The 25,062-nt window shown below is 56.1% G+C and overlaps 1 protein-coding gene across 3 annotated transcripts in view; it reads right to left on the bottom strand.

Moving 5' to 3' along the window:
• Positions 1 to 25,062, bottom strand: part of TFCP2L1 (transcription factor CP2 like 1) — a 65,903-nt gene that overhangs the window by 9,227 nt on the left and 31,614 nt on the right. The window contains exons 3-13 of one of the 3 annotated variants that reach the window (XM_055087265.1): positions 20,384 to 20,460; positions 19,730 to 19,835; positions 18,939 to 19,045; positions 17,648 to 17,800; positions 14,072 to 14,182; positions 11,469 to 11,560; positions 9,630 to 9,672; positions 9,455 to 9,548; positions 7,180 to 7,270; positions 6,519 to 6,622; positions 3,758 to 3,900 (exon numbers count right to left, since the gene is read on the bottom strand). In XM_055087265.1, the coding sequence (XP_054943240.1) occupies positions 3,758 to 3,900; positions 6,519 to 6,622; positions 7,180 to 7,270; positions 9,455 to 9,548; positions 9,630 to 9,672; positions 11,469 to 11,560; positions 14,072 to 14,182; positions 17,648 to 17,800; positions 18,939 to 19,045; positions 19,730 to 19,835; positions 20,384 to 20,460 (1,121 nt within the window). Of the gene's footprint in view, positions 1 to 3,757; positions 3,901 to 6,518; positions 6,623 to 7,179; positions 7,271 to 9,454; positions 9,679 to 11,468; positions 11,561 to 14,071; positions 14,183 to 17,647; positions 17,801 to 18,938; positions 19,046 to 19,729; positions 19,836 to 20,383; positions 20,461 to 25,062 lie in introns of all 3 variants that reach the window. The other 2 variants (XM_024115044.2, XM_055087264.1) reach the window with 2 other exon arrangements.

The following is a 25,062-nucleotide window of genomic DNA, read 5'->3' on the forward strand; positions in this document are numbered from 1 at the left end:
AGGCCCGCGTAACGCAAAAAAAAAAAAAAAAAAAAAAAAAAAAAAAAGAAACCCTCGTGATTAGTAGGCTCTGCATATCAGAGTCCTTGGAGGACCAACTATAAACAGAAGTCCACTCCCTGCGTCTACAGGTTACTCACCAGCCCCCTCTCTGGAGCTCTCGTTTTGATTAACAGCCTGCTGACCTTAGATAAGGCAACTTCCTGTCTCCAGGCGCTGTCTGTAAAATGAGGCTGTTTTGATGATAAAAATATATATATAACCAGGATGCAGAGCAATGGAAATGGGCATCCTCTTCTGGGGCGGGGCGGGGGGGGGCGTTCATCCAAATGACTGCTTTCTACAACTGTTCACAGGACGCAGCACAGATGACCACACACATCTCTCCTGCAGGCAGGTGCCCTAGGTAAGCTCCTGCACATACACACACACACAAAACACACCTAAGGATGCTGAGAGCAGCGCTGTCTCTATGAGGGAAAACTAGGAACAGCCCTCACGTCACCCAACAGTAGAAGCAGCAAGAACAAACCAGGACCTAATCACACCCGGCTGCTCGACAGGGCCGGTGACCTCCAGTGCCCCTCAACATGCATGAATCACAAACCGTTAAGTCCCCGAAGAAGGCACTCCTATCCCACTTCTGTGAAGTTTAAAAATAGGCGAAATTAAAGAATGTATTGAAGAAGAACCAGGGAATGATCAAATATAAAATTCAAACCAGCACTGGAGGGGAATATGAAATTAGCCCACAAAGGGGGTTCTAACAAACACCGCACTAACCTGAGCGCAGGTATCGAGTGCTTTAGTTATTCTTTAAACTCTACAAATGAGCTTCCTCTATTCTAAATATGTATGCCGTATTTCACAATACACCTTCAAACAATATGAAAAATGTACACATCTACCTAAACATACCCACAACACACGTACTAGCCAACGGGACAGCAAAACCCCTTTCCAAATGAAAAGTTCAACCCACATTTTACTGCCCCCCTCTGGATGACTGCCCCAGATCCTGCAAATCCATCCACCTGTCGACCCCTGCCCCTCCCCCAGGCCCTAATGATGCATGAAGTACATTTACGCTATGCTGCCCGCCTGCTCCCTCGGGGGCTCTTGGCAGCCCCACTGCTGGGGCAGGCCAAACCTGAAGCAGGGCCCACACGGGCTTAATCAGTAACTGCCTTGTTTAATGAAGTGCCCTTGCACCCCAGGGGCCGGCTGCACGGCTGGCCAGGCCACCTCCAGTGCTCCGGGCAATTAAGAACCAAAGGTTTCCAACTGATTCGGGGTTAAGAGGCAAGGAGACTTCAGGGGAATAAGAATCACCTACTTAGCCGAGGTGGCGTTTGAGTTCTGTTCTCTGCTTCACTGGCTTAACTGCCTGCTCTGGGGGGAGTATAGGGCAAGCTGGGGGAAGGAAGCCCTTCAGGGACCTGTGAAATTGCAAGGGTTCTGAGCATTCTTGGCTTCTGTCTTCACGCCAGAAATGCATTTGTGAGATGCAAACTGACGAGTTTTCCATGTCGTCACTACTGCCTGCTGTTCAGGGCGTTTTACGCCTCCTGGCTATTCTACAGGACTTGCTCAGGCCAGCAACTCTGGGCTTCATGTGTGCTTTATCTGTGAAATGGGGGCCAAAAAACAGCCACCTTAGACTCGATTGTAATGATGTGGAAGGAATTCTGAACTGGTGACAACAATAGCAAGTTGCAGATCAATGGCCCTTTGTTCAAATGGATCCTGGTTGTGTGTTTTTAAAAGCCCACACCTACACACACTCAGGCATGCAATGGACACACGCACAAAAAATTATCTGGCAGAATTACATCAAACCTAATCTAACTCTGCGAGGAAAAGAGACTGGGGAAGATAAGGGCCTTTCACACTTGCCTTCTGTTTGTATCGCCTGACTTACACGAATTGTCAATTACTTTTTAATTAAAAAGGACAGAAGGGACTTCCCTGGTGGCCCAGTGGTAAGGAATCCGCCTTCCAATGCAGGGGACGCAGGTTCGATCCCTGGTCAGGGAACTAAGATCCCACATGCCGCAGGGCAACTAACCCCGCACGCCACAGCTAGAGAGAGAAAACCCGCATGCCACAACTAGAGAAGCCCGCGCGCCACAAGGAAACATCCCGCACGCCTCAGCGATCCCAAGTGCCACAACTAACACATGGCGTGGCCAAAAAATAAAATAAATAAATATTTTTTCAAAAAGGAAGGAAAACACCACCTTGCCCACCCCCAGGATGAAACCCCCATGAAACGGAGGACAGCCACGTAGGGGGCTTGGGCAATTATGATGACAAGTGACAACAGAATTGCTCCTAATGATGATGATTTATGAAATATACAGACCATTAAAAGCCTTACATGTTGTACGCTGTCAAATTTATGGATCTCTCCATCACTTGTTTCCCAAAACAAGTGCCTGGCTAATTTAGCATCTGCCGGTACCTGACACTGTTTTCTATTTTATCCTTACTACAGCCTGCTTGATGGATAGAATTATCCCCGTTTTGCAGACACGGAAACTGAGGCTCAAAGTCGTTAAGTAGGTTTGCCCAAGGTTACCCGGCTATGAGGAGCCAGTCCAGGTGGGGACATGGGTCCAATTCCAAAGCCCACAACTTCCCTGCTTTCCCAGCCCCACTTCCTGTACCGTTCCCTCCATCATCCTCTGCTGAGGCTTGCAGAGTTCCCAGGGTGGGTGGAGGGTCTGCTGGGGGCTGGGCTGGGGGATCAGGGTTCCACCTCTGCTTCTATCAGCACAGTTCTGTGTAAACGCCTCATTTCAGGGGTGACTGGAGAGTCTGCGGGCTCGACGCTCAGGCTCTGCTGCTGGGCCGCCAGCCTTCCCACCACAGCCCAACCTCTTACGAGCTGTGCACCCTGGGGCCATTACGCAGCCTCTCTGTGCCTGTTTCCTATCTGTGAAATGGGCTCATGACAGCACCTGCCTCACAGGGAGGCTGCCAGGATTAAATGAGTCACTTAGAACAGCCGCCGGGACACAGTAAGCGCTGATGGAACGCTGGCGCTCATTATTATTATCATTACTATTATTAAGAGAAGGGGTCCAGGATAAGACAAGCTTAAAAGCTTTTGTTCTACAACAGGCAGGAACGCCTGAAACACGTCATGGAGCCCGTTTGATAACTCCCTCCGGAGCCAGCAATGGGGTCTGATCACTCGAGGGCACGGTCGCCAGGGGGCCGTGTTCTGTACCTGTGTCCTCTGTCAGGGGCCGCTTATGCCCTGCAGAGGCCTTTGTGGCCAGAGACAGAGGCTGGAAGGCTGTGGCACCTTCACCATTCAGCAGAGGACGCCTCTGTTCCCCGAGAGCCCCGGCCTCTCCATCATCAACCCAGCCCGTGTCACCTCTCCCGGGCCTGCCCCCTCCCAGCCCCCGCCCCCGCCCTGGGTGAGCACCTGCGTCTGAGTCCTCACAGCCCTGACTGTAAGTGCCCCGAGGCAGGGGTGCGAGCAGGGCACCTGGCTGGGGGCTGGGTTCCAGATGGAGAGGCGACAGCTGTTCAGAGCCCGTGGTCGTGGCCCCAGACCCCTCTCTCCCGGTTCCCCGGGCAGCCCCTGCAGCTGAGAGCGGGCCGTAGGCAGATGAACCCGGTTTGCCATCTTCAGCCTAAAGTCACCCCCAAGCCCCGCAGGGCGCATTTCGGGTGTGGGTCTGCGGCTCCCGCCTGTAGCCCTGGGCCCAGCTCCGCGGGGTGGCGGGGCTGCAGCGCTCACCTCGTTGCTGACCACCACGTGGATGCCGGTGGGGCCCTGCCGGTACACCCGATGGATGTGCTGCGGGGAGATGCTGTACAGGTTGGCGATCTTCTCGATCAGCTCCAAGGTGGTCAGCTCCTCCAGGAAGATGGCGTGGTACACTGCAGGGCGGGAGACAGGGCCTTCTATAGGACAAGTGGCTGCCTTCAAAGGAGCCCACCTACCCTCTCCCCCGACCCCCCAAACCAGTAACGTGCTTGTAAGAATGTCCACACCCAGATGGACTCGTGGGATCTGGCTGCACTGGGGACTCATCTGGAAGCCGCAAGGCTCCCTCTCGGCCCGGTGCCAGTTGACAAGACGCCAGGCTCCGTTCTGTATTCCCGTTTCATTCTCTCTTGGGGGACTTGTGTAAAATGGAGAATCCCTGGATCCACCCTGGACCAAGGACGCCCATCTAGGGGTGAAGGCTGGAGGGGGAACAGCTGGCCGAAATCTGCATTAAAAAAAAAATTGGGGGGGCTTCCCTGGTGGCGCAGTGGTTGCACGTCCGCCTGCCGATACAGGGGAACCGGGTTCGCGCCCCGGTCTGGGAGGATCCCGCGTGCCGCGGAGCGGCTGGGCCGGTGAGCCGTGGCCGCTGGGCCTGCGCGTCCGGAGCCTGTGCTCCGCAATGGGAGAGGCCACGGCAGAGGGAAGCCCGCATACCACAAAAAAAAAAAAAAAAAAAAAAAAAAAAAATTGGGGGGTGGGGCCGCGGCCCACAGCTTGTGGGATCTTAGTTCCCCGACCGGGGATTGAACCCGGGGCCACGGCAGTGAAAGCCCCAGAGTCCTAACCCCTGGACTGCCGGGGAATTGCCGAAATCTGCATTTCTTAGAAGCTTCCGGTGATTCTGAGGTGTGGCCTGCTGTGGAGGAGAAAATCCTGTCTGTATTCCTTCCCTTCCACTGGTTAAAGGGGTTACTGGACAGCTCCCTGTGGCCAAGAGTGAGACGTAAGATAATTGCTACCTGACAGCAGAAGAGAAAGGGTCTGTCCTTACCCTTCTCCACGGCACAAACAACAGTCAGCTGGAGCACTGAGACCCCAAAGGCGGGGTGGGGGCACCAGGAGTATCACCAGACAGTTGAGATAACTGGGACCCTGAGGCTGGAAGCAAAAACCCAAACCAGTCGGGGAGGAGCTAACCCCGTGGGTGACCTGGGGGCGATGAAGCGATGCCCAGGAACTTCAAGTCCCTTCAAAAGTAAAACACAGCTGGATGAAACGAGAGGTGCTGAAACTCGTTGCTCAACTAAGGAAGGAACCCTTGGTTCAACAAATCTGATCGGCGGCCTGGTATGCTAAAAGCACGTACGCACACACGCACACACGGTGGCTCCCTTTGAAGGGGTGGCAGAGGCCATGGGGTTCCAGCCACACAAGAGACTCGCCTTCCCAGGATTTCAAATAGGATGACCAGCACCCAGACCCTGTTCAGAGAATGCGGTCGCCGCGTAACCTTCCTTCCCAAACTAACGCCGGGGAAGAATCCCAGGCCTCTGTTGTAAGATTCCTTTTTATAACAGGATTCTCACTGAACTTTTCCCCCCAATTTTTCAGAGCCAGTTCCACTTTTTCTTATTTTACTCTTGGACTGCTGGCAGAAAAGAGCCAGGATTGCAGTGCGGCCCTCTGGCTGTAACCTTTTGTCTCTGGCCTTTCCTGTCCCTGGAGGAACGTGGGGGGGGGGACCAGCACTGCTCAGAGCCAGCGGACGGTCATTCACCCACTGCTCAGAACTCCTCTCATCGGGGGCCGCGTGGGGAAACGAGAGGCCCTCGAGCGGGCCAGCCTAGGTTCAAATTCCAACGCTGCCACCGCTAGAAGCCAGACCTCGGTGCTCTCCACACCTCTGAGGCTGGGGGTGTGGGCTGGGCGCCTGCCCTCGCCACGTGTGCAGGAAACCACGAGACTCGAGCTCTGTCCTTCACAGACTGACCGCGGCGGGAGGACCTGGACATTCGCAGAAATGTCCTGAGGCCCGGAAGCCAGCTGCCAGGGCCCGGAGATTCGGATTGTGGCTCTGCCCCTCACAGCACTGGCATCTCGGGGCAGCCGCTGTGCCTCAGTTTCCCCCACAGCGAAGCATGAGCAGTTCCTGCTAGGGGAAGAAAATGGAACGCCCTTAGCCCAGGGTCTTGGGCATCCTTGCTGATCTGGAGGGGCCCGCAGAGAGGTACAGGGGGCTCTCTCTGCAGACGACGCAGAGTCCAGAGCCCGCGGGTGGAGCCGGGCAGCTCATCAGACTCGGCACTCACAACGCTCAGAAGCAAGACGCTGAAAACTGCCAACCCCAAAGAGCCGTGTACCCCAGAGGCGCTCCGAGACCCCCCCGGGCAGCGACCGACCCAAATGGGAAAGTCTCATCCAGCTGGGGGAACACACAGGAGGACACGCTCCTGGGAATACAGCTGTCACTCGTCACCAGCCGGGGAGCCAGAAAGCCTGACGCCCAGTTCTACCGTGAGTAGCATTAAGGGGACACATGTCCTCTCCAGCCCTGCTTCCCCAGGTGGGACATCGGTAACCTGGACCAGCCATTCTGGGAGACGACGCCCACCCTAAACGTTTCAGCCCCAGGACGAAGTACAACAAGAACTCCTCCTGCATGAAAGGCGGATCAGGGGAGGCGTCCTCAGCCGTGGACTCGCGCCATCTCTGCTTCCTGTGTCTCTGCCCGTTCCTCTGCCGCCCTCTATCCGGCCCGGGGTGGGGGGCGCACCCCACAACCCACCACACAGATTGGGGTCCCCGCTGCCGTCCCGCTTCTGCTGCAGGGGCACGCGGCTCTGCTCCAGCTCCTGGCAGACGTAAATGGTCATCTTCGGCCTCACGTTCCTGGCAGGAGGAAAGGAAAGAAACGGCAGGTATGAGGGACCAAGCGCTGTTGTTCCAGAAAGTTCCAGAACACAGGGTGGAAAGAGCAGTAGGAGGGACTTAGGGGGAAAGAAAGAAGGGGGTACAGAGTGCCTTCCGTCGAGGAGCTGTCGGGGACAGAACCCCGCCTGGAAGGACCTTAACAGCTTTGCACAGGCTTGCTGGGGACGGGGGATGGACGATCCCCTCCCGGTCCTGCAGCCTCCCTAGAGGGGGCTCCGCCCGGGGCACCAGTCTCAACATAGGAGGTTTTCCAGGGTGATAGTCAGAGCAAGCGCTCTCTCCGGCTCATTCTGAGCTCATTTCATCCTCACACACCTATGACGGAGCCAGGACCACCCTCCCCTTCTACAGATGAGGAAACTGAGGCTCACGGGGCTTAAGGGTTCGGCCCAGGTGCCAAGCTCCTAAGAGGCAGATGTGGGATTCAAACCCGGAGCGAAAACTGCGCTGCCCACGTTGTGCCTATTTAGACCACACCGTCCACGCCTGCCCCCGCAGCGGGCACCAACACCCACCTGCCTTTGATGGCGTTAAAGAGCCGGATCCCATCTGCAGGGCCGCAGATCTGGACCAGGTCATCGCGGGACATCTTCAGCAGGTCAGCACCTGGGCAGGTACACGGGGCCGCCTGTGACCCGGGGTGCGGGGGAAGGGCTGCACCTGCAGACCCCGGGGGAGGGCCGAGCCAGCCTCACCCTCAGGGGGTACAGGCGTCCCACAGGGAGAAACAGCAAGAGCTAAACAGCGTCAGGAGATCACAGCCCCAGAGATGTCAGAAGATCAACAACTGGCTTCACAAAGTCAGCGGAACCGACGGGCATTTGCAGAAGCCAGAAGCCCTCACTGCCTGTGGCTGCCTGGCCCTCCCTCTGGACCTTTTATTGGCATCACTGTCAGTGATATATCTTATCAGTGTGATTACGTGTGCACTTGTCCGGAGACGAAAGCTCACAGCTCCCCGGACGCTGCCGTTCTGAAGGCGCCCGGGCACCCGTGCACCCAGCGCCCAGGTCAAGAGGCAGGACGTTCCCAGCATCCCACAGGCCACCCACCTCCCCCACCCTCACCTCTGGGGAACTGCTCTCCCCACTTCTCATATGCAGAGGAGTTTCGCTTGGCTTTTAGCACCTGTGTGAATGGAACTGAACAGTAAGCACTTTTCTAGGTCTGGCTCTCCCTCCAAGTTCCGTTTAAGGGCTCATTCGTGCTGCATGTAGCTGTGGATCATTCACGCCCACTTTTAGGTAGTATTCACGGCACGAATAAAGCACAACTCCTGTACGCCCTCTCTGCCGATGGGCTTTGGGGGTGCTCCCAGTTTGAGGCGATCATGAGTAACTGTCTATTTGCATCCTGGTATGTGGACGAGGACGAGTCCCTTCCTCGAAGCCCGAGGACTCCCCCAGAGCCTTGCGCCCAGGTGGACTCCGCAAGGCACAGGGATGCCGTCAGCCTTCTGCGGAAAACGTCACAACAGCCACGTGGTCTAGAGCCACAGCATTCACCCCCGTTTCCTGCCACAGTTAAGATACAGTTTTAGGTACAATACTGCAGGTACACTGGCTCCCCTGCCATGGGGAATAAAAGCCAAACTCCTCGCACTCTCCAGGAGGGCCCCTGGGCGCCTCTCTGACCTCACCTGCCGCCCGGCCCACTCGGCCCCGTCACCGGGGCCCTCCGCTCCGTAGCCACACCAGGCAGGCCCCACCTTGCACCTGCCCTCCGCTTGGACAGCTCATCCGCCCACACCCACCTGGCTCGTGCCTTGCCTTTCCAGGCTTTGCTCAAGGGCGCCTCCTGGGCACGGCCTACACCACCCCCTGCTTAAGGGGGAGGCTCCTCTCCACCCGCCTCCTGCCCAGGCTGGCCCAGGTCCTTCCACCAAGCCTGCCCACCCCGGAAGGGACACGGCGTGTTGAGATGGGCGGTTTACACCTCCGCGCTGACTCAGAGCTGCCCGAGGACAGGGTCCCTGCCTCACTGCCCTGGTACTGTCTACCCGCAGCACAAAGAACACGCTCAGAGAAGCTGAGCTCAGGGACTTCCCTGGCAGTCCAGGGTTAGGACCCGGCGCTCTCATGGCGGGGGCCCCGGGTTCAATCCCTGGTTGGGGAACTAAGATCCCGCAAGGCGCGCGGCGCAGCCAAAAAAGAAAAAAGAAAAAGAAAAGCTGAGCTCAAAGACCACGGATGGGGTGCTGGTTCCCTTCCGCTGCCACAGATGTCCTTGAGGGCCAGTCTTCTGGTTTCGGCCAACACTTGACTCTCTGTCACTCCGGGCCGACTGCCGGGGAGCAAGGTTCATGGCTGTTACCCTGTCCCCCAGTGCCCCCGGCTCAGGGCTGCTGTCTGATGGGACCACCAGCAAGGGCTTGAAAAACCTTTAGAGAAGGAAGAGCGGCTCTCCCTTCTCGCGGGTGGCCGTACCACCATCTCCCGGGTCGCGGCTCCGGAGACAGCACGACGAGCAGCGTTAGCGAGGAAAAGGCCGTGAGGCTTGCTGAGTGCGCGCCGGCCTGTTGGCTAAGGGGCTCCTCTGGGCGAAGCAGAGCCCACGCTGCGGGGGAGGGGCAACTTGAAAAGGCTCCCAGACGGTCCTCCCGCAAAGCCGCGCTCGGCTGGACACCTCAGGGGCAGGGCCGCTCACGAGCCCTCGGCCCAGGGCCAAAACACACAAGTGACCATGCGCCTCTGGGTCCCCAGGACAGACCGCGGCCCCTGGGGAGCCAAGGGCACACGCTGAGCGTTCCGAGATCCTCGCGGGTTCCGAGCACCATTCAGAGACGCTCACCCGAGAAGCTGGCGAAGAGCCGGCAAAACTGGGAGAATCTGTTGCGGTGGAGCCACTGCTGGGCGTCCTGCATGGAGGCCGAGGGAAGCAGGTGCTGCGGGCGGAGAGGACAGGCCTTGAGGGCATGCTCGGTCTGCAGGGGACAGGCCGCCAGCGCCCAGCCGCAGACACTTACGTCACTGCCCGCGGGCAGGGCCTCCGCCGGGTGGGTCGGGGAGCTGTTGCTGAAAGGAAGAAGAGCGGTGGTGAGCGGCGAGGGCGCTCCTTCCTGGCTGAGGGTGCCCCTTGCCGGCCCGCCCTTCACTTCCCTCTGCTCTGGGGCTCGTGTGACGTGAAACGGGTCCTCGAGAAAAATACGGACCTGCTCCATCCCCGGAAAGCCCTCACAAAGCCTCCGGTGTGGATGGGGGTTCTGGTTAACTACACACCCTCACCCCTCAGCTAAGGCTCCGGGGCTCGTTTCGGCCAGAGGCTGTGGTCCCCACCCCGAGCCCCAGAGCGAGGGAAGGGCAGGTTGACCAAGCAGACCGGGACACACGCCTCACAGGGACTCAGTGCTGGGACAGCGAAGGGCCAGCCACACCCAGGAGAGGGCAGAGGAGTCCCTCGGGGAATTATTCTGCAGCGAACAAGCACCCACAGTTTGGCATCCGCCACGAGAAAACCACTCTCACGTTTTTCCCCAAAGGGAGGCAGAGACCTGAACACCTGGGTTTTTATGTCAAGGGAAAGACACATTGAGAGACGACCCTTCCAGATGGACAGTGGTGATGGTACAACTTGAACGGACTTAATATTACTGACCTAGCCACTTAAAAATGTTAAAATGGTAAATTTTACCTTTTGTGTACTTTACCACAATGAGAAAGAAACAGACCCCGAGGGGATGACCCCTAGACCAGTCACCGGTGACTCCAGATGCATGCCATCAGGGTCTAGGGGGTGCCAGGGACTTTATACATGTTCCCCTGACCCTGCATGAATTCCACATTCATGCTCCCCCGGTAGTGAGGAAACCGGAGCTGCAGGAGGTTAAGGAACTTGCCCCCAGAAAGGTGCCGATTTACGACTAGGTCTGCCTGAATCTAAATACGACAGCCTTGCGCCCCCTCTCAAGGAGGACCGTCCTCACCTTGCAGATCAAGTTCACGTCTCGCCTGCCCATCAGTAGTTATCTCTCTAGCACGCATGGGCTCCATTCTGCATGTTCTACCCTCACCTGTTAAACCCGCCTGGCATCCTCCCTGCGTCGTCCTGCCCCCACGAACAGGATGGGCAGGGCCGTCACAGTGATGCCGCGGCCCTGGGACAGCTGGGACAGCTGCCCGCTGGTCCCTGCAGCCCCGTCACCTCGGAGGCAGCACCGCCTGTGCCTCTGCAGGGCTGGGTGACCAGCAGTGAGGCCGCTTCTGTGCTGCCGGCCCCGACCCCAGGAGCAGGGAGGGTCCTGAGCTGAGTTCCACTGCCTAGTGACCACGCACGAGGGTGCGGAAAGATCTAAGAAGCCCCTCCAGGGACCTCCCTGGTGCTCCAGGGCTTAGGACTCGGTGCTTCCACCGCAGGGGGCGCGGGCTTGATCCCTGGTCGGGAACTAAAGTCCTGCAGGCCGCTTGGCGCCGCCAAAAAAATGAGGCCCCTCCAGCCGCGGCAGGGTCCAGAGGTCTGCCTCCTGAGGCCCCCGATGTCCAGGAGGTGGGCTTTCTGCTGGGAGGCACCAGGCAGGCTACCTCAGGGGGCTGGCCCAGGATCCCCGCAGCCCAGCCCACTTTAACCGGGGGACGGAGTGGGCGCTTGGTGCTCGGCTGCCCTAGCAGACAGCCTTTCTAGAGGTGTGTTCAAGCACAAAAACCTGTACACGTGATGCTGAAGATGGAATGTAACACCAGTCAGCCGCCCTGAAACCCAAATCGATGCCAGGCTGCAAAAGGAGCAGAGACCCAGGGAGGAAAGTGAGGAAAGGAGCCCACACCCGTGGTCACTCCAGGGACCGCAAAGGGAGAGGGGGTGCACGTACCCTTCGCCAAGGCCGAAGCTGTTCGGAGAGCCGTTGTAGCTTGGGGACGAGGCACTGTTCACCTGGTAAACCACGTCGGGCCACGGGGAGCACTGCGGGGAGAGAGCACAGGGCAGCAGTGGTCCCGGCCGGGCCGCTCGGTGCCAGACCACGATCCTTCCACACCCAGCCCACACTGACCCAGCGCTCGGGGACGGGCACGCTGCTAGAGCCACACCGAAGAAACCAGATAGGACAGAGAAGAGACAGTCCCCAGGGCAAGCAAAGCATGACACGTGTCTGTCTGAGCTTCCGAGGAGTCGGAGCAAAGAGGGAAACCTCATCGGTCCCCTGATTCCTGGGTCCACAAGAAAAGAGACTAAAAAGCAAGACAGACCAGTTGCCCACAGGCGGGTCTTCCCAGCGCAGACAAATGGGAGCAAATGCACGAAAAAGGGAGCACGGGGCCACAGACCACTGCCAACGGAAAAGCACCGGTGAAGCTCAGTATCAGAATCTCCCGATGGGCCTCAGCTGAGGGGGGCAGACGAGGCGTCTCCACACTGACCAGGAGCAGCCCCCTTCCAACGCAAGTCTTCGCGCATTTACTACATTTCAGGAGCTCCCCCGCTTGCAGACCAGGGAGACGCAGCAACGCGAAAGCTGTGACCCCTGAACTCCAGGAACTTCTCGTGCGGAAGATCAAACGAACACGCGAGAATCCCCCAAGGAAAGCAGAGACGTCGGGCGCTGCCTGGTTGGGGGCGGCAAGGGGTAGCCCGCGCACCAAGCATTCCCTGCTTCCCTTCCCTGTGACGACACGGCTTCGGACACGGCCAGACGGAAGCATTCCTGAGATTTACTATCACCCACCCGACCACAGGGTGGGTCAATATTTAACTCTGTTACGAGTGAGGCCTGGAATGTGTTGGTGCCGAATCCTGCAGCCCCGGGTGGGGGGCGGGAGGGGAGCAGGAAGGCTGATGAGCAGACCAGAGGGGATCCGGCAGCTCCCAAGGTCACAGGCCAGGTGCGGATTTCAACACCTGGCCTGGGGCAGGGGCTGGGACGTTGCCTGGAGCGCGCCAGGGGACCTGTCCTCCAGCAGGGAAGTCAGGGGAGAGGCAGGGGCGGGGAGGAGAAGGGTCACGGGGTGCATCACCAGCACACACCAGGCCTGGGAGGGGCTGAGGGTCCGAGCACGGCCCCACACACTGCAGAGCTGGCTCTGCCCTGCTGCGAGGGGGCAGGACCCCCTGGGCCAGGGGTCTCCGGCCACCATCAGCCTCGAGCCTGTGAAAAGCCAGCACGCATCTGTCTGCGCCACAGAATTAGCAGCCCTGCTGTCCTGCTACACATACTCTTCTGTGTATGGCTTGTCACACACACACACACACGCAAACACACCCTCACACACGCACACACACAGGCCTCTTAGCCACCCTGTGCCTGGGCCTCACCCTTAACCCAGACTTAACCCCACCATGGCCAGCACTGGACCTGAGGCATCCACGGAGGGCCTCCTGAGTAAGTCAGATTATTCAGCAGACGAACCCAACACCTATTAACTGGCCCGATGGCAGGACCCAGCGGGGAAGAGTTGTTAAAATCAAAAACAGAGCCCAGTAAAAGAGGCAGCAGCAGGGCTTCCCTGGTGGCGCAGTGGTTGAGAGTCCGCCTGCCGATGCAGGGGACGCGGGTTCGTGCCCCGGTCCGGGAGGATCCCACATGCCGCGGAGCGGCTGGGCCCGTGAGCCATGGCCGCTGAGCCTGCGCGTCCGGAGCCTGTGCCCCACAACGGGAGAGGCCACAGCAGTGAGAGGCCCACGTACGGCAAAAAAAAAAAAAAAACAAAAAAAAAACGCACCCCAATATCCACCCAAACAGCAAAGAACGAGAGTTATTTATAGTCTCTGACCCAGCAATCCCCCTCCGAGAACAGACGCTGCAGACATTCTTTCCACGTGCAGAACTACACTCGCACAAGGTGCTCACAGTACCCTGTGTGAAACACCAAGAGCCTGGAAATAAGCCAGTGTCCACCGAAGGACCATGCAGACAACGAAAGCTACACAGCTGGATAAAGAACTAGAAAGCTCTTTATGAACAGACAGGAAACAGACTCCAAGAGAGGCCATGAAATAAAGACAGCCAACCACAGAACAGTGTGCGTGTGTGTACTGTCAGGGGAAAAAAGCGCGCATGGGGCAAACGTGTATGAACTGGCTTCATCTGCAGAGAATGCTGGGCCAGATACAGAAGGATCCGGGGTCGCCTGCTGCCCCGGGGAGAGAAACCGAGGCCAGACAGTGCTGGGAAGGATATTTTCTGATGGAGATGCTCTTATACCTTTTGAATTTGGACCACGTGAATATATTATCTATTCCAAAAATCTAAAATAAAAATAACCTAATTTTGAAATGTGCAAATGGCAGCAGAGAGCTAGAAGGTCCTTGTGAAACACCTCCCTGGACACTGGGCCTTAAATGAAAGCAGCTCCAGACAAAGGAACACACCACGATTTAACGGGCGCTCTCGGAAGAAGCATTCACCCCAAATGGGCACTTTTCCAAGGATCTAAACCAACCCTCGCTGCCCCTGGCAGAAGGCTCCAGCCGGCTCACCTCGGAGAGGATGGTGGTTTCATAGGATGGCTGGTACTTCTCCTTCTCTTGGGCCGTTCTTTTCTCCATCTTCTCTCGGTCAGTTTTCTGCTTCCGGTCAGCTCCCTTTGGCTGTAAGTGCAGAGCACAGGGGTCCAATGAGTTCAAAGCAGGCAGAGGCAGCTGTCGGGGGGAGATCCAGGGCTGAGCAGTGCCCCCCCCCAACAAGGCCAGCACACTCCCCACCTCACCCAGAAGCCCAAGCAGGATCTCACGGACAAGAAAGCATCTCTCTCACCTCCCAGGCATCCGACACATGGTCCTCCCGCCCGGAACCCTTCTCCACCCCAAGGGAGCTCAGAGCCTGCTACAGGGTCCTATGGGGACTCTACAGGATCAGCTCAGCTGCTCATGCAGAAATGCTTGGAGCAGAGCTTTACCAGTGGCCACTTGCTAATGGAGAGGACCCCTCAAGAGCCTTCCGTGGGTTCCCCATGGAGAGTGACAGGAAGTGGATGAGCTAGGAGCTGCTGGCCGGGGCTCGGTCTACACTCGCAGGCCATCTTGGCCATCTTGGGGGCCTCCTTGCCCCCAAGTCCTAGGACTACGGCCACGCTCCCGGCTTCTACCCCAGCAGGCCCAGCTGATGGAGACCATCCTGACCACTGGGACTATCCCCTCCTGAGTTCAGGGCCTGGTGATCGGGGTCAGATATCAAGACTCCGCAGGGCCCAGAACTGAGCACTTTACTCTGCAGGCAGTGGACCACACGCAGTGGGCAGTCAGGGAGGAAAATTCACCCTCAAGCTTGACGGCGCCTTTGGGATCATCCTGGCGGGCACCTTCCTCAGGCTGCAGCTTTTGACTCCCAGCTCAGGAGATTTTAGGAAAGAGCCCTCAGGGGGATGCCCAGGCTGGAGGGAGGGAGGTTTGCTGGGGGTCCTATGGGGACGTGAGTGACAGATCCGGTGTCCAGTGGGAGAGCCGGGCGTGCGGCAGCCGGACCCACGTCATCTGGTTTCCCTGCTCCACCTCCGTCCTCCTGTCCCAGAAAGGAGGCCCTTCTTCCTGGCCCAGAAGCATTACTGGCCAAGCGTGGCCGAGCCTGCCTGTAGAGGGCAGCCTGTGGGGAGCCGGCGGGGCAGGGAGCGGCCCAGACACCCCCATGGAGCCCCAGGGCAGGGCTCCGAGAAGCCAGGGCTTCCTAGTAACCAGGGTGACCTGAGAAGGGAGAGTGATGGGCGGTTCGGCTGGGCTGTGCCTGGCGCCAGTGCACTCCCGTCTGAACTGCTGCTGGTGGTGGGGCGGGGGGGCTGGCCAGGCCACCTCAGGCATTCTGGGGAGCCCGTTTCGGGTAACAGAGGCTCCTACCCCCCTGCAGGAGATGGTAAGGCAGCTTCCGGCCCCACTCCCCCAGTAACGCCTGGTGTGCGGCTGAGGAGTCGAGCAGAGCCCTCACTCCTGAGCTTCCACCTCGAGCTGTAGGAGGGGAAGCTCACGGGAGCCATGGGGAGGGCTGGGCATCCCTGGCGCAGACCATTCCTACCGCCCGGCCCGGCGCCCATTCCCAGGGCACGCGCTCCGCTCGGAGAGCAGTGTTATCGCACTGGACGCACCCACCACCTGAGGGCAGAGACAGCTGGTGGAACCCTGGACCTGGTCTGTGCCCGACAGGGAGGGGGTGGGACTGCAGGACGGGCAGAGACCACCCGCTGCGCAGCCTCGGAGCTGTCCAGGGTGAGCTAGAATCACCCTGGACCCCGGAGCAGACCCAAGACCAGAGGCACCGGTGGACGGGGTAGGCAGACTAATGCTCCCCAAAGATGGCCACGTCCTAATACCCAGAGCCTGGGAGGATGTTACCTTCCAGGGCAGAAGGGGGCAAGGCTGCAGATGGGATTAAGACGGCCAACAATGTGAGATTAAAATAGGAAGATGAGCCTGGATCATCCCGGTGGGCCCAGTGCAATCACAGGGGCTTAAAAGTGGAGGAGGGGCGAGCAGGGGAGTCAGGGTGATGCGTGCGAGAGGGGCTCCACCCGCTCCAGCTCTGAGGACGGAGGAGGGGCCGCAGGCCAAGGAATGCAGAGGCCTCCAGAAGCCGGAAAGGGCAAGGGAAGAGAGATTCTCCCCTGGGGCCTCCAGAAAGGAATTCCGCCCTCCTGACGCCCGACTCTAGCCCAGTGAGACCGGGTTCAGACTTCTGACCTCCAGCATTAAAAGACAGTATGTAGTACTGAGCCACTCAACTTTGGGTAATTCTTCTACAGCAGGAAGAGGAAACAAACATGGGGCAGAAATGTAACTTCCTTCGGAGGCCGGTTTCAAGGCTTCATAATGATGCAGCAGGTTTCTGGAAGGTGCTACCGCCCTGGCAGAGAAGACAAACTCACGCTCCCCCCACCACCCCTCCCTCCCCACCCAGGGTGGCAGCGCTAACTGACCAAGGTGTCCCAGTGCACGGAGCCCGGCCAGGGCCTCAGAACCCTTTGCCCACAGCCCTCGGGCGGCCAGACGCCATCAGCGGGGATGAAGGCAGCCGCCCGGCTGTGTGGCCTGAGTGCAGACACGGGCAGCTTCAGAGCCTTCCAGTCCAGCTGGGAAACAGGCCAGATCACCACTCCGCCGCCAGGTTGATGGTTCTACCTGTGGGCACTTATTTCCACATCCATCCCAAGCTCGGGAAGATCAACACTGACCCAGCTTCCTCTGGAACGAGGCCCTATTTCTACGGCCGCTCACTCTGGCATCTCCAGCCCCAGCAGACGCAACTTTGTCGGCAAGTCCCCAGGTCCCCTGATTGTGAAAGACGGGAAGGACGGGGAAGGCACTGGGGCTGGTCCGCGCTCCGTCCTGGGGCACCTGCTGGGATCTCCTGGCCGGCGGGCAGGTCCAGCCTGCTGGCGACGGGGCCTGTGTGGTCCTGCTCGGCACCGGCCCGCCCACCCTGAGGATGATGCGGGGTCCGCGGCCACCCTCCCTCCCCGCGGGGCCTCCCTGAGCTGCACCACTGTGGACCGTCTTTAGGAAACACTCTGTCCAGACAGCTGAGGTGAGAAGCAATGGCAGGAGACTGCAGGGCGTGAGGCGGGAAAGGAAAAGAAGGGAGGTACCAGGAGGCCACTGCACAGGGACAAGGGAAGATCATCCGCTGGGATTAACACATACACACTACCATATGTAAAACAGATAACCAACCAGGAGCTACTGTGTAGCACAGCGAAATCCTCTGTAATAACCCACATGGGAAAAGTATTTGAAAAAGAATAGATCCATGTATATGTATAACTGAATCACTGTGCTGTACACCTGAAACCCACACGACACTGTATATCAACCATAAAACTTCAATAAAAATAAATAAATAACATCCATGGTCAGGACCCACACGGGAAGTCTCCTAACTTGATTTCTAAGGCGAATCTAAAGGGCAACTACAGAATCTGTGGCCAAAGTGCTTGGGAGGAAAACAAAAATCTAAAACTGTGCCAATCCCACCACTCTGGTCAAGTAGAGCCGAGCCCGGCCGTCTGTGGGGAAGAAAGCAGGCAGGGCGAGGGGCCGGGTGGCGGGACGGAGCTGGCGGGGCCGTCCTACCTTGAACACCTTGATCTGGCAGCTGGCCGAGTGCAAATGCTCCGTGTACTCCCCATTCTCATTCTGCTTGAAGGTATCGATCTGCACCCGAAAGGGCACGCCCTTCTCGCCCCCGTGCTTCCTCGGGGTGAACTCTGTGCTGATGCAGTGCACCTGCAGGGGACGCGGGGGGCAGGTAGCCAGAAGCAGGCGAGGACGGGCTCTGGACCGCCCCCCGCCCATGGGCTCCTCTCCAGACGGAGGTTTCCATCCCACACGGTCAGACCCACCTCCACCTCTCCGCTCTCCCCCAGTGCTGTCCACTCTGTCAGGCCGCTGGCCGCCCCATCCCCGAAGCACAGAGGGCATGCCCTCTCACCTTTGTCCCTTGACCTCAGGCCCTGCCTGACCACCTAAGTCCTTGCCGTTGTCCAGGCCCACTGGCCCCAGCAGACGCCCTCACTCCTGCCCCTGAGACCTCTCCCTTGGCAAATCCCACAGACCACAGAGCAGGGACCACGGCTTAGTCCCTAAGGGCCTGGTGGCCAGGTTCCTCAGGCCAGGCCAGAAGCTGGGACCACTTCTTTATTTCTCGTGAGTGCCTGTTACACAGAAGGCACTTGACGTATATGTCTTGCTACAACACTGTGATCATGTCATAATACAATACATCTTATTGTAATAGTAAACGATAACATTATTATAATTCTTTAAAACTGCAATTCAAGTATTGTAATTATGCAAGGCAAAAGGATCGCTCACTTTTACTGAGTGATTACTATGAACCAGGCCTTGTGGTCATGGCTCTATTTTCACTCTCTAATTTATAAGACAGGTGGGAAAACCAAGAGGCTCAAAAAGGGACACACAGTAAGAGAGCCAGGGGCAAGCCCGGAAGCACAGGGCCCCCGGCTGGGCCCTTGGCCACCTCTATCTGCCATGGTGTTTAACACAAGGCCAGGTTCACAACCAGGTGCTTGAGAATTAAATAATTAATTTAATAATAGAAACAACTACGAAAAAAGTTTTCACTTCAAATTATTTATGCTAGGCCATACTTACTTTGTAAAAAGCTTACATATTGATAAGCAAAACCCACACAGGATGCTACAACATCCCAAGTCCTTTTCCCAGCCCCAGGGACCAACTAGCCCCGTGACTCTGAGCCACACTCATCCACCCTTTCAGCCTCCTTTCCTGCAGCAGAGGGCAGGAGCCCATCAGGGTCCCCCGGAAGGATGGTTTTGAGAAACGACCCAATGGACCCCAGAGCTCCGGCCTCCCCACTGAGGGCAAGCTCCCTCCCGCTCACCTGAATGAAAGCAGATGCTCTCTTCGAAGGGTCCCACAAAAACTCAACTGCATTCAGCTGGGTCGGGCTGGCCCTGGGGTCCAAGATACCAACAGACAGTGGAATATCTGTGCACATACACACACAAAAGTGCAATCGTCAGCCACTCCCAAATATTTCGGGAAGGATTCTCATTACAGGTCCAAATTCCTTACACAATTCGAAATGCCAGAAGTTCTGAAAACTAGGTTTTGCGTAACTCACTTGGCAGAATCCTGACTTGACGCCTTTACCCCATTGTGTAGAGTCATTCTGTTTTGCTGCAGGAACACTGCTCTGCTTGACTGCCTGTTGGCGGTGGGACCCGAAGCTACGGGTCTACACACCTTACTGTCATTGCAACTTCTGAATTCCAAAACCCATCTGGCCCCAGGGGTTGTGGATAAAAGACTGCGGGCCACCGCCTGAGCCCCCAGTTCCATTTCCACTGCCCCTCTCTGTGAGGTCCACCCTGCCTTTCGTCACTCATCATGATCCTTTAAGGCAGGATCTTTCTGCAAAGCTTTCCCTGCTTCTCGCCCCCTGACGGCAGGTCCTTGAATCCCACGTGCCACCCCATCCCAGGCCCCCTCAAAAGGTGAACCCCCGAGGGCAGGCCTGGTGGCACGGTCACCTCCACCAGCTCCTGTGGGGTTTCACACGAGGCAAAAGTGCGCCAAGATGCCCTGCACAGGCCTGGGTCCGGACGGCACCCAGGAGGAAGCCCCGTGTGCCTGGAGCTCCGTCGGCCTTCTCCTGGCCCGGAGACTCACCGAGGTCCAGGATGCGGTCCCCAGGCCGGCTCCACCGCCAGCCCTCCAGCTGCTGGTGTTCCGTGTACTGCAGCCGCCGGTCGTGGAACACCACGCGGATGATGCTCTGGGCGGGGGGAGAGGTGGGGGTGGCAGGAAGGGACAGCTGGGTGTGGGTGCTGAGAGGGACCCACAAGGAACCTGCCCTCAACCGTCCCCAGGCCAGACACACCTCCCGCCCTCCGAGGCCTGGAGCTGCCTGGAGGCTTCCTCCCCGCACCCCTCCCAGGACCCCAACAATACGAATGACGGCACGAACACGAGCGCTGCCCTTCTTTCCAGGGTGTCTAAGCGCTCTGCACACGTGGGTCATCTACAAACCCTTCTGCACAGATGAGTAAACTGAAGCTCAGAAAAGGCTGGGAAGAGGCAAAGCCAGGCTGGAAGCCGAGTCTGTCCACCCCAGCGCCCGGTCCGGCAGCCCATGTCCCGCTGGTTCTCAGTGCTGCCCGCCCGCCCGAGGCCCCTTAGACAACACACTCCAGGGACCAGGAGCCCACCTCTGTCCCTGGAGCTTTCCCCAAACCTCCCAGGCACTCCCGCCGCAAGCCCAGGTGCTGGGGCCCCGACAGAGCAGCCTCAGGAGCCCCGGAAGGGCACAGCTAGCAGCCTCACCTTCACATATTTTGTGTTCAGATCCTGAAAATCTCCCAGCTTCCGATTCTCCAGCAGTCGGATTTCATAAGACTGACCTGGAGGGGGGATAATAGTACGTTTTCCATTTCTGTCTTCAAATTTGGGACTCCCCCAGCTAGAGGTCTTCGCAACACCCTCAGGGCCCACCCACGCCTCACGGCCCCGGGGACCAAAGCAGAGAACAAAGGCCACGGACAGCTCAGATCATGCTCTGGACTGGACACCCCAGTTTGTCCATGTGGCCTGGAGGGGGGCCTGGGGCTCCCAACATAACGCGCGTGACCCCTGGAGAGAGACAGCACCTCTACAATTGTTCAAAGACACAGAATCCAAAGCAATACAGTTAGCGTTAGATTTACAGAACACAACTTCGTTTTTCTTTTTTCTTTTGGCCTCACCACGGCTTGCAGAACTTCCCTGACCAGGGATCGAACCCATGCCCTCTGCAGTGGAAGCGCGGAGTCCTAACCACTGGACCCCCAGGGAAGTCCACAACTTCATATTTCTTTATGAAGAACACCCCCTATACACTCGGATGGAGAACACAGATACTTAACTCTACATTAAATAACTGACCGGACCCTTCCTGAGAGCAGGTTTAAAGGAACGAATAAAAGCCTGTTAAACATTGTCTCTAATTGCAGAATGAAATGCATTTTCTCAAGTTAAAAGAATTTCATGTATTTGAAAGGGTGTGGGGATTCTATTTGGGGACATGTAACCAGCACTAGCCGGTGAAAGAATGTAAATGGAGAAAAGATCCATCCATAAGAACAACCCCAGACTTTCAAGTATCTGCAAATAACCTGAAGAAAACTACACATATTTTATTGGAAAATAAAATATAGCTTGAAAAAATAGGATATGCCACATTCCTAGAGGGGAAGACCACGTAGCAAATGATGTCAACTTTTTCCGAATTAAGTAAATTCAACCACAACTCTAAAACAGCTTAGCATACATCAGAGCTTCATAAAGGATGCTTTACAAATAAGAGAGAACAAATGATCTCATAATTGTTCTTGGCAAAACTAATCAAAATTTGTTTTAAAAAATTTTTAAATAATGATACACTCACAAGAAGTTACAAAAATAGTACAGAAAGATCCTGAGTATCAACCCCAGCTTCCCCCAGTGGTGGCATCTGAGGTCACTATGGTACATTATCGAAAGGGACCATGGCACAGTACAATTAACTAAAATCCAGACCTCACGCAGATTTCCCTGGGTTTCCCAAGTTACCACTGGATTAAAAAACTAATTTCCTAAGATTTTGGTTTAACATGAATGACGACTCAATAGGAAAGGACTTTCTGAACCCAAAATCAATGAGGGAAAGAGAAATCTGATAAAGATACAGATACAGATGTAGATATATATACATCTACATCTTAAATGCAAACAGCAAACTAGGGGTAGCACAGCCCAGTGGTTAACAGCTTTAATATATCTGGGAAAGCAATGATTAGAAAAATATTAAAACAAACAAGAAAAACAAAACACAAAAAAAGAAAAATATTAAGACTCCCTGGAGTGGATTAAATTGTAGCTCCCCCAAAAGACAGGTCCATACCCTAATCTCCAGAACCTGTGAATGTTACCTTCTATTTGGAAAGAGTCTTTGCAGCTGAAATTTAAGTTAAGGATCTTGAGACGAGGAACGATCCTGGTTTGTCCTGGAGGTCCCTACATCCAGTGACAAGTGCCCTTATAAGAGGACACACAGGGAAAAGAGGAGGCAAGGTGACCACAGGAACAGAGATGGGATTGATGCAGCCACAAGCCAAGGAATGCCTGGAAGCCGCCCAAAGTCGGAAGACGCAAAGAACGGATTCTCCGCTAAAGTCCCCACGGGGACCACAGCCCTGGAGGATTTCTGACTTCTGGTCTCCAGAACTGTGAGAGAATAAACTTCTGCTTTGTGTTAAGCCAACGTGTTTGCAGCCCGTTTGTTAAAGCAACCCCGTGAAACTAGTATACTCACTCCCCCAGTGAATAACAGAGCAGGCAGAGACTACGAAATTCAGTCATTCATTCCAAGTATTTGCTGAGCATACAACCACACGCCAAAGGCCGTGCAATCCTGGGGACACGGTGCCGTGGGCGTGGACATGATGCTCGCTGGCTCAGAGGTGCCCACTCGGTGAAGCCCCCTGCTCAGGAAGGTGGGACCCGTCCATCCGGCTTTCGCCAGCCCGGCTGCCAGGACGAGTGAAAAGCAGAAAGACACACCAGGCCCCGGCACCGCTCAGGTCGCCCTGCTGGGCACGTTCCATCAGAAGGAAAAGGCATGGACCCCAAACTCTTGGCTTGCTCACGTGCCAGTTCCTAAGGGTCTCGCTGACCTGAATCGACACTTGGACCTTTCTGAAAAACCCAGATTTTTCACACACGTTTCCGGGCTCTGGAGCCAACACTCCCTTGATAGCGACAGGCAATGGAGCCTCACACACCCGAAACTGGTTTTTCCAGTGTCCTCCACCTTCCCCCAGGAAGAATGCAGCCAGCTCTGGCATGAGGCCCAAGGCCCAGATGGTCATTACCGTGGGTTTACGGGCGCCCCAGGGCCCCATGAACACTGACCCCAGGCTCTGCGGGGCAAGCGCAGCTCAGGCCCGGCAGGCGACACCTCCCGTTCCGCGCAGAGCGGTCCCCGGACGTGAGCATCACAGGTGGCCACTCAGGGATCAGAGCTACTAATGGGGCTACAGGCCCGGGGTCCCGGCCTCCTCCACCAGCAGCACAGACCTGCCCCCCTGCTTCCCCACCGCATCTCCCTTCCTCACGGAACCCCCCCAGCCACCCTGCACCCCCCTGCTCAGGCCTCAGACAGGCACCCCGCCTCCCTCTCCATCCGGGCTGCTGCCAAGGCGCCAACACACCTCCCCAGCCCCCTCCCACCCAGCACAGCAGCAGCAGCCCCAGGGACACACGGGCTGCCGAGCCAGGTCAGGATGGCTGAATTGACCCGGGGGACATGGACATCTCTCTGCTTGGCCGGCGTCCCCCCAGGCCATGGTTGGGAGCTGAGGAAAGTGGGCCCTGTCAAGGCACAGGGCTGTGTCTGTTTTGCTCACCGCTGTACTGCGGGACGCAGGAGGGACTCGATGTCCTGTGCTAGAACTACAGGGTTGGCAAAAGCAAGACAGCCTCCCGCCCTCAAAGGGTTGGCAATCTTCTGGGGTATCTCAAACAGAACCGGCATAAGGTGAACCCCAGAGATGATCACACTGAGTGAAGTCAGTCAGACAGAGAAAGACAAATACCATACGATATCACTCATATGTGGGATCTAAAAACAGGACACAAATGAACTTATGTACGAGACAGAAATAGACCCACAGACATAGAAAACAAACTTATGGTTACCAAAGGGGAAAGGTGGGGCGGGATAAATTAGGAGCTTGGGACTCACATGTACACGCTATACATAAAACAGGTAACCAGTGAGGACCTACTGTATAGCACAGGGAACTCTACTCAATATTCTGTGATAACCTATAAGGGAAAAGAATCTGAAAAAGAACGGATATACGTATATGTATAACTGAATCACTTTGCTGTACACCTGAAACTAACACACTGTAAATCAACTGTACGCCAATATAAAAGAAAAATTAAATTTAAAAATTTTTAGAAAAGAAAACAAATAAGAAGCAACAGAGATCCAAGGGGGGGCTGGGGAGGAAGGGTCTGAATAAGAAAATAACACTTGGCGATCAACTTTGAAGAGTGGGCGGGATTTCTACAGTTGAAGCGAAGAATGAATGAGAAAAGTAACCCCAAGCAAAACCGTAGTCGGGAGGTGGCCCTGAGAGACGCGCCTTTAGGGAACACCTAACAGCTTCCATTCACTGGGTGCTTACCCAGCAGCCAAGTCTGCCCGGGTATTAACTCACCTGAATCAACACAGTGCAGTTTAGATTATGAGCCCCACCTGATAGAAGGAAGCAGAGGCTCAGAGAGGTTACCTGACTTGAGCAAGCTCACACAGCTAGTCAGCGATAGAGCCAGGAGCAGAAACTTGGCCCCAGACAACCTGGTGGGTGTTGTCTGCTGGGCAGAAGGTTCTCTCTCAACTTCGCTTTTCTGGAAGGCATCTGGTTCCATTCCGTTTGCTGGTTAAAGTTTGCCCCCAGCATCTGGTGGCATATAAAGCGCCCCATGAGCCCCAACCCCAGTCAACATGGTATTTTTTTCTCCTTCCTTCTCCCCTTTAGGACTAGAAATAAAGGGGATTCTTAGGATGACCAACTCGACTTGTTCCCTGACTTTGGATAAAGCACTTTGACTCCATTTCCTTGTCTGTAAAATCCTCTGTTTCCTACACCCTAAACGATAATCCAGAAGGACAGCAAGAGGGAAGAGATATGGGGATATATGTATATGTATAGCTGATTCACTTTGTTATAAAGCAGAAACTAACACACCATTGTAAAGGAATTATACTCTAATAAAGATGTTAAAAAAAACATGACTTTAGAAATTTGAAATAAAATGAAAAGATTTTGAACTTCTGGAAAAAAATAATAATAATCCAGAAGGATAAAGAAATCACTACAGAAAATGACAGTAAAGCCTGTTCTAATTTCAGAATTGTGAAACGTGGAACAAGGAAAAAATGTTGGTCTTAGAATCAAGGGAATAGGATAATAAAT

Source organism: Physeter macrocephalus, chromosome 2 (assembly GCF_002837175.3).
Source record: "Physeter macrocephalus isolate SW-GA chromosome 2, ASM283717v5, whole genome shotgun sequence".
NCBI lineage: Eukaryota > Metazoa > Chordata > Mammalia > Artiodactyla > Physeteridae > Physeter > Physeter macrocephalus.